Source organism: Melanaphis sacchari, unplaced genomic scaffold, assembly GCF_002803265.2.
Source record: "Melanaphis sacchari strain LSU unplaced genomic scaffold, SCAv2.0 Contig225_pilon_pilon, whole genome shotgun sequence".
Lineage (NCBI taxonomy): Eukaryota > Metazoa > Arthropoda > Insecta > Hemiptera > Aphididae > Melanaphis > Melanaphis sacchari.
This window is the reverse complement of record NW_020271102.1, coordinates 84,835-94,667: the sequence shown is the minus strand read 5'-3', so window position 1 is coordinate 94,667 and position 9,833 is coordinate 84,835. Positions and strand designations below refer to the sequence as shown.

At 29.2% G+C, this 9,833-nt stretch overlaps 1 protein-coding gene across 1 annotated transcript; it reads right to left on the bottom strand.

The window, feature by feature from the left end:
* Positions 1–386: 386 nt before the first annotated feature.
* On the bottom strand, positions 387–9,589 carry LOC112594274. Its single transcript, XM_025338977.1, has 2 exons — positions 9,225–9,589; positions 387–1,196 (listed from the first exon to the last, which is right to left on the bottom strand). Exons 1-2 carry the CDS (start codon positions 9,291–9,293, stop codon positions 585–587), a joined length of 681 nt encoding a protein of 226 aa, XP_025194762.1. The 5' UTR covers positions 9,294–9,589; the 3' UTR covers positions 387–584.
* Between the last annotated feature and the right edge of the window lie 244 nt (positions 9,590–9,833).

Below are 9,833 nucleotides of genomic sequence, written 5' to 3'. Positions count from 1 at the left end.
TTATTTTATTTTTTTACCCATTATCTAGTGATACGAGCAACGGAGTCACTTTACTTCTGTTACTTGTATAACATAAACGAGATCGTAACGAAATTCCTTTTATTTTCAACAAGAAAAGCGAGTTTTGTTACTCTCGCGTTACAAAAACGAAATATCATTCAACCCGTAGGTATACCAAGAAGTATTACGGTGCGATGACCAAAGAGCATAAATTGCACCAACGTATATCGTCGCCCCCGCAGTAGGGTCTGAGTGTCTAAGACATAGTGCATTATGTAGCCACGTAAAATGGAACGTTATTATAAACACCGCGTAGACACTTACGCTGTACGGAAAGGGTTGCAAAGTTGAGTCACAGACGTAATGATAAAAACGTGTACAAATAATATTTTGGAGAGGGTATTTATTGTAATATTATCAATCGACGATTACACGTTATCGTGTATACAAAATATTAGTCGACGGACAGTGTGTCGCGGGATGGCACGTAAATAGTAATAGTATAGCGCGACGTAGGCATAAGATATCGTGAACAATGTCGCATAAAACAGGAAATCGCGTAACCGGAAACAATGTTTAATGATTTATCGTTGGTTGGGCCGTGGCTTTCGTTGTTGTTGCTGGGCCTTGTCGACGGCCGCCTTGGCCCGGTCAGCCGTCTCGTTGATGACGTCCGACGCGTACTCAAACACCGCCTTGCCTTCCGAGCCGACGGCCCGGAGCAGGCCGTCCAGCGCGTTGCTTATCCTCCGGTCGCCGCCTACGTCGTCCCGGTCGTTGCCGCTGATCGTCAGTCGTATGTCGTCCACGGTCGACTGCAGCTTGTGTATGGTCTCGTCCATCACCTTCTTGGCCGCGGCCACGGTGCGCCCCTTGGTCTCCTGCAGCCGTCCCATCGCGTTATCGCCGGACGGAAGTTTCTTCTCGGGCGCGCGCAATCCGCCTCCGCCTACTTCCGACGCCGGCTTGATTTTTCCCGGCTGAAGGCGGCCCAGGGCAGAAGCCGCATTTCCGGCCGCGGTCCCGGCCCCGTCGAGCGTCTCGGAAGCTTGCTGCTTGACGCTGTCCATCACGCCCGTCACTCGATCCATCAGCGACGGTGACGGCGTCGTGCCCTCGCCGCTGACAACGGCACCATCGCCACCTCCACCACCGTTTTCGTCATCGCTTCCGCTGGCCGATGTGCCCGTCGCATTCTATAAGGAAAAAACCATAACTGCAGTAGTGTCACAACTACGTTTCGTGGGCCCCGCGATGCGACATATTATTACGCGAGAGCCCCTCCAAAAATGGAATTATCATTTAGTCATTACAAATTATTTTTTTTTATTAGGTCAATGATATTTCGATAAATAAATATACGATGTCAACATACAAATCTCAAAACCGAAATTTATTTCATTTCGGATTCCCAGTGAAGCGATGAACCTATCACTTTTACAATGTGCGTTTGTGTGCGTGTGTGCGTGCGTGCGAGGTGCATGTGTGTTTGTCTTGACCTTTTGGAGCGGTGAAAATGTTTCAATATTCAACTCTGCGAGGGGGATTTCTGTTAGTAAATCGAACCACCTATAGTCGTCGATCATTGGGTACCATGTCACGATAAAAAAAGCCGCATGCATTAAATCACGTGCAGCCAGATTTCGAAAACATCACCAAAGGAATGTGTAGATAAATAACAACTATAGGAGTTTTTGGATTTTTTTTTTTTGTTATTGTTTTAAAAATATTATTGAACAATGTAACGTTCGTGAACACTAACGTATTATAAAATCTATGATATTATTGACTTATATTATAATATGCTATGCGTACAGATTTAACAATGAAGTCCGATCAAAGTATTCAACGCGAGTCAACACGACATAATATTGAATAGGCTCACGGCTTACGCGGAGCTCGAGAAAATGGTTTAACAGAAAAATGGTCTTTTAATTTCTTAAAATTTAATTTATATGACCACATTTTACAAACGAGGTTAGTTACGACGATTCATCGACGATGCGTGTCTGCGTATATAATATAATATAATATAATATATTGCAAGCGATATAAATGTGGCAAATCATTAATTTTCGTTGCCACCTTGATGCCCTTCTCTCCCCTCAAATATCTCTTTTTTTTATCCATAGTAGACCAGTAACTTAGTAATAATTTATAATTAATATTATTGTAATGACAGTCGTTGATGTTCAAAAATTTTCACGCCAATTAACGTACACTCTGGTACAGTTATTTCCGCAGACGATACGTTTTAAATGTAAAAAAAAAAAAAATAGAATTTACAAATAAACTCTATTGATGATTAATTGTGTTTACCGATATTTTTTATAAATTTACAACCTTGATGGAAATTAATAGCCGCTATGAATGGTTTTAAACAATAGTGGTATTTTTGTAATATTGAAAATTGTAACGTTTTGTGGTTTAAATATATACGTTTAAAAGCCTTGACCAACTAGTAATATTTGTAGTTAAAAATATTTTCAAGATTTCATCAAAATTATTATTCATATAGTATAGACTATAGACCATGAATTATTTTCCAATTTTTCATAAAATCGTAAATAAAATAATATCGTAATATTATGTAAAGAGGTACTGCATAATATATGAATATATGTGCTTAAGCTGAATGCCTGAATCAAATAACTTATAAATCAATATTAATAATTTTGTTCTATATCAATTAATAATCACATAATAATTTCTAAAAGTCTTCATAACATATTAGTGAGGAAATGTGACTAAAAATATTCTTATTTTGTAGTCATTAGTCATATTGTATTTGACCCAGCTGCGCATTATAAGTATTTTATTGTAATTTGTCTCTACTTTCATGAATTGTAGTTTTTAACTTGTTATTTAATTTTAACATTGTATTTCAATAACCAACAATTATTATTTAGTGGTATTGTCGAACTAAGTGTTAAATATATTTAAGTGACCGTAAAAGGAAAAGAAAATTTCTGTCCGCAAATTGATATGTTTGTCATCGTTATTTTAAATATGATTGTCCTTAATTGAATGTAAACGTGCTATAGCCACAACTACGGAAGCCTATTTTATTCAGTTGTTGCGTATGTATACACATATACATACATATATATATATATATAGGTACACGAATATATATTTAATAAAAGCATAATATGATAAGTGATAAGGATAGCGTTTTTTGTAGGGTCGTCTAGGTGATTAAAATTTGCGATTTTAAATCAGAAATTGTTTCACGGTTGTATACGTACTTTATTATCGCTTATAATTCCGAAAATTCGCATACCTGCCAATACCTAAACATAGATTTTAATCAACGCCGATGCTAGAGCCACAATAATGCGGTTAATTCAATAAAAATCAAAAAAAAAAAAATAGACAGGTACCCGACCATCACAATCCGAGTTTAAACCAGAAGCATTTAAAAAGTGTACGTTGTATTGTAATTTTCCATAAGTATAATGCACAATCAGAATGGAAAGAAAAAAATATACATAAAAAAATAGTAAAATATTGTTTCATCCGGATTATAATGTGTAACTGCATACTTGACTCAAACTATAGCTATATTATGCAAGGTAATTCTACTCGTATAAATAAGGTATATAACACGAATAATAAAGTAATTTGAAGTTATGATATTTTTTTTTATCTTCTTGCATTTTCTAGTTTATAACAATACGCCGCCAATACAATTTAGTGATAATTTAACATTTTGGTTTCAAACAATCGTATATTAAATCGACTATGATATGGTTGAATCTTTGCATGTATGTGTTTGACGAAAAAAAATCGTTGACGTGGAACATAATTTTCTATAATATCATTGAGTGTTTGCCGTATCAGTTATTTTTCATTATGCATATATATATTTCGCAATTGACTAAAAATTGAAGGTTTTGACTTTTTTCAAAAAGCATAGACGAATAACCATCATTGTAGGAAAAAAATTTAGATATTTTACATTTCCGTGTAATACTGTAATGATACTTATAAAAACAAATAATAATTTAAAAACACTTAGCTAATTATATATAAAAAAAAAAATCAAAAATTTTCACTTAATACAATTTACGTCGTCGTGTACAAAGGAACATAGCAAACATTTCTACCTGAATAAATGGTTCTATTTATAGATTTAAAACGACATAGGTACGAGTCATTACACGTTATTATTATTATAATTTATATTAGGTACTATTGATAATACTGTTTATGAATGATTTGTGTAAGCAGTCAGTGTATAACGGGCCGAAGAAATCCGTTCGTATTCATTCTTTTCAAGGTGTTCATTCGTTTCCTCGTCAAACGCCTTCTAGCTAAGTTCCTCCTCCTGGAACCGTTTAACATAGTGTTGTATCTGATTTTTCTTCCCAAAACGTTTTTAGGCATTATCAGCCTCGGTCTGAAGAACAATTCTACCGTCCGTTTCCCGATGGCCACTGCTTGCTGTAGTATACTCTGTACTAGCGAAGGTCGTTGCACAACCGCCGTACTTTTCACTTGCTGTGAACAATATACATTATAACGTCGTCATAATACACTGTAACGTGATGCGAATCATACGTCGCAATAACTGCAGACCGGCGACAATTGAGCCTCCCTTCAAAACCTCCCTCGTCGACTGGACTAAACCTCATAATCATTAAGTATACATATAGTACGTATTTACCATTAAAAACTGCTGTAATATATATATATTTATATGAACACAAGAATATTATATTATATGAATATAAATATAAATGGACCAGTATAACCGAATTCGATGACTGGAGATATCAAGAAATATTATGCAAATCGAATTTCCGGGAACACCATTTTCAAAGGTTTCAAATGCCAATTATTATAATGTGGTGTTGAAACTTCGGAAATATGTATTAAAATGGTTACGTGCTATCGCAGTATAGTTTTACACAATGATACACTGCAAGTGTGTTAACGATAAATTTAAGCTTTGAGAATACGACGCAGTTGTTCGTAGTTGGTTATTATGTAATGAGATTAGTTTATTAACAATAAAATTATTGTTATCTATAAATTTTGTTGTAAAGTTATCATTGCTGACCTAATTACATATGTTAATAGGTACTTAAATATTTTACTGGTAACTAGAGTAAGTAAAATTTGCTTTGACTAAAAAGTAATTTTCAAATTCTAGAACCATGAAAACTGTTTAAGAAATTATTAATCATTTTAAGATCGATTGTTGAATGAAAGCTATACAATTTATTAAATTTATCTAAACCAAATATTTTAATAATTTTCAAATTAATTTTGAGGAAATAATGAATGACTTAGTATAAAATGTCAGGACGATCATTATTTTAATCATAAACATTCATGAATTATATTTTCCGATAAAATATGGTACAAATAGATAATTTAATGGAACAAATTAATGATATTGTATGATACACATCGAATTCGTTTAAAAATAGTAGTTAGATTTTTGTACGTTTTGTCGTTTTAAATTGTGACCATATATATAATATTATTATAAAGTGAGTAGTTGTTGATATTTTATTTAATATGATTTGCATATTTTTACTGTGAATTGTGACATTTGTTTACTAACATAACATTGTGTGCTATAAATTTATTGTAATAACTATACTTATTGTATAAATTATTGAATGGTTCTGTATTTAAAATTCAATATAATTAATTAATAAATGTATGTGAGCAGTTTGACTTTGAACTTTTTCTGAATTTTTAAATTAAAAAAAACTTAATATGTATTAATATGTATAGACGTGTTTATTTGTTTTCTTTTGTAACTATATATATATTTATATTGTAGACATGTTTTTTTATGTTCTTTGAAATATTTTTACCCAAAACATTTTGAAAATTTATTTATGTTATGTATAAAATTATATTTAAAACATATTGTTACAATATTTTTATTTAATGGGCAAAAAATATTTTAAGCAACATCAAGTAAAAATATTGAGACAATGAATATCTATAGTTATTGATAAAATGTGATCAGATAGATATTTTGAAAATATGTTTATTGAAAGAACAAGAAAATATTTAAGATCTACTGTGTGAGCATAAATATATTTTAACATTATAATTATATATATATAATATATATTAACAAGACAGTTTTTATAGAATAGAAAGAAAAGTTACAGTACTGTGACAATGTTTATAAAACACAATATAAAATGTATTATAATTATTATTATATAAACAAAATTATATATATTTATATATATTATTTGCCATTACATAATAAAAATAATACATTGATATTATATATTTGATATTCAGTCTAAATACATTTTTGTATATTTGTTAGTTAATAATCTTAAAATGTTTTGATGATAACTCAAAATTAATATACCTATGTGTTTCAATATTCATATATAATTTCACTACATCAAAATTTTGATATCAACAAACATTTTTGTATGATATTTGCCATATAACTTATCTAATAGTTAATGTTTATTTGATATCTAAAAATATTTATCATAAATAACATATCTACGCTTTACAGTGTATCTATTTAATACAGGAAATAATATATTAAAAAACAGATTTGTAAACAACAATAATATTAAATTGGTATAGTAATATTATAAACTAGATAATATACAATTAAATTTAAGTTAATGGTATGTACCTAATGCAGAATAGTTTTCAAATAATAATGGTAGTTTATAGTATATATATATATATATATATGATAAATAGTGATGGGTAATTGCCCATATTTAAAATAAAAATATTTGGTTAGGTTAAATAGCTACAATAATAATTTTTATTAAGTAAAAGTAAAACAGAAATATTGTTTATCATAATATCATTGACCTAGGTTCTCAAAAAATTGAGTATATGTACTTATATAATACATAAAACATAAAATTGCATAACACAATATTTTTTAATTCTTATGGTTGTTTGTTTTTACTTATATATATTTATGTTTATAAAGTTTGTTATCAATAAGTAGTGGCGTACGTAGGAGTAGGGTTCAAAGTCTAAATCCCTCTGGAAATTTCCCCCCTCAAAAAGTGTGTAGAGTCTGTGATAACCGTAGTTAAATATTTTCAATAAACTAAAAACCTGAGTACACTACTTATTACTTACTATCAATATAAGTATAATGATACAAAAATACAAAATAGGTTATACAAAAATAAGTATGATTTTAAAAGTATTTATTATATTATTAACTAGTTTATTATATAGTATCTAAGGAATTGTTATAATTATTAATTTCAATAGTAAATATTGTTAGGAACTAGTAAGAGAATAATTGTTTTATCGTTATCACAATAAGAGCAATATCAATAATTATTGAATATACATTAATATACAGAGAATATAATATTTATTTTTTATCTGATATTTTCAGATAAAAAAACATCAGAAAATTATCATTAACATATATTGTGCCAATAATGATCTTTTTTTAACAATATTTAATTAATATTTTTGTAATATGTATTGGGTAATGTTTGGATTCCTACGAGTTTTGATACATAATAATATATAATATATTAACAAGTAAAGTATATTTAGATAAACATTATTTGTTTATAGTAAATTTTCAAGGGCGTAGTTTGTTACGGTTAACGTAAAGTCTACTAGGAATTTTTTTTTTATTTAAAGTGCAATTTAAATTACTGCGTTATCTTACGATATTATATTACGATTACATAATGTTGGAAATTGTACCATTGTAATACGATAACAATATATTTTATAGATATCATATTTTTATGTTCCTGCATAATTAAAGAATGTGAAACAAGTTTTCAATTATTATAAAATTATAAAATATTATAGATAGACACAATTGGTATTAAAAAAAATTATTACATTTTTCGTGTATTTATTGTATACCTATACCATGTCACTATACGTATCATTGTTTAACATATGACGACTGTCATATTTCATATGCATGATTGTTCTTCGGCGTGTTGCTATAACTGATAAAAAGTGAAAAAGTGAATTAATGATAAACAATCTGTTTTGATAGTATACATTACATGACATATTATTTAGTAACATTTCATTACTTTGGACATTTTTCTTATATGGAAAAACATTTTTATAATATCTACAATTATACGTTTCGATAAAATAAATTTTATGATATGGCCAATAACAGGGAAATATATTTAGATAGTTTGAATACATGAGAGCTTGGAATACTTGGATTAATATTAGTATTAATGTCATAAGAATGTTTAAATTCCGTCATAAAATTATCAAATTTTCTAATCACATACTTAAAAATAATATGATACGAAAAATAGTCCAAGAATACTACTGAAATGGGTGAATTTAAATTTTAAAGTATGATAAATTCGATTTTGAGTATTCTTGGTTTACTTAAAAACGTTTTGTTGGTGTTTATTTAAATTGTTTAAAATTATTTTTCTGTTTATATGCATTTTTACGAATAATTACTTAATACATGAAGAAGTAATATGACATTTTTTTTTCGTTTTCATAGATGAAATATTTTAAATTCCATTGTTTTATGATCTATTGATACTGTTTGAGATTTTTTAAATTAAAATACATAACAATAACACTAAACAAAATAAATAAATAAAAATAATATTAATAATAATAAACATGTTATTGCTTTTTTATAATAAAGTATAAACTCAAATGTTTATCAATATTAAAAAAATATATAAATTTATCGAATATCATAATAATTGATGGTAAACGAAGATTCTATTAGTGAGCTTTTGAACTTTAATGTAGATTTACTTTATTTGGTTCTATAAAACAGGTGGTAAACCTCTAAAAATGAAATGTATAATTAAATTATTCATTATTCATTTGATGGTATTGATGTGTTTAATGAGTATACTTAAAATGAAACTCTTAAACGTAAAATTTCGTATTTTTATCAACATAAATTGGTAGGGATCAACATATAACATTGTTGTAAATGAACACACATTTAATGTCATAAATTTTGTAATATAGTTATTCGTATGAGAATTCGAAGAAACAAATTTAATAATTGTACCATGTAAAATTTCACGTACCTACCTACAGGTTATAATTTTAATTCGTTTACATCATTTCACCATAAAACATTTAATGAGTTTGTAACAAATAACAATATTCCATTGTGGATAAATATCGTCGAAACAGGAAAGTCAGAAAAATATTGTACGTATAATGTACAGTATACACGACACCTGTAAGTGTCATTTATTGTAATTTTTAGTTGCGCTTACGTGTAGTAGGACGGACATGGTTAAAGCGATCACCAGGAAACCATTCAGCAAACAACGAGTTGCGATCATAGTTTTTTTCTTCTTCCTAAGACGGGAGTGTAAAAAACAGAATAAAATATTATTTAATTTACGTTACCTACAACGACCGTGCGTATGTCGATAGAAGACTAAACAGATCATTCGCTGACCGTGTACGGTGTTTGTTGGATATTTTATACAGATTGCTTTGCGCCTATCGCCATTCGACTATCTGACGGGATTAGATAAAACGCACAGAAAAAAAAACGATTTATCACTATATAATGTTTCATACATAACACTTTGTTTGTTAAACAATATCCAATTGTTTTGCAATTTGTACGGCGATTTCAACAGTGGCTGGCACCGCATTAATGATTGTACGAGTCATAATCAACGCTGGTAAAATAATGCCCATGCATAATGCGATCTTTGGATAGATGCGTAGAAAATATGATTATTGCACTTTGATCAACAACATTTTTTCACAACAATACTGTTATTGAAAGTGTACACGAAAAACAGTAATAATATAGGTACCTATTATCTCATAAGAGATTTAAATGATTCTACCCACATCCATACAATACG

Coding starts and splice junctions, on each gene's coding strand:
- LOC112594274 (XM_025338977.1), bottom strand. CDS start 9,293: ATGATCGCAACTCGTTGTTTGCTGAATGGTTTCCTGGTGATCGCTTTA. Junction 1,197..9,224: donor CCATGTCCGTCCTACTACAC/GTAAGCGCAACT, acceptor TTTTCCTTATAG/AATGCGACGGGCACATCGGC.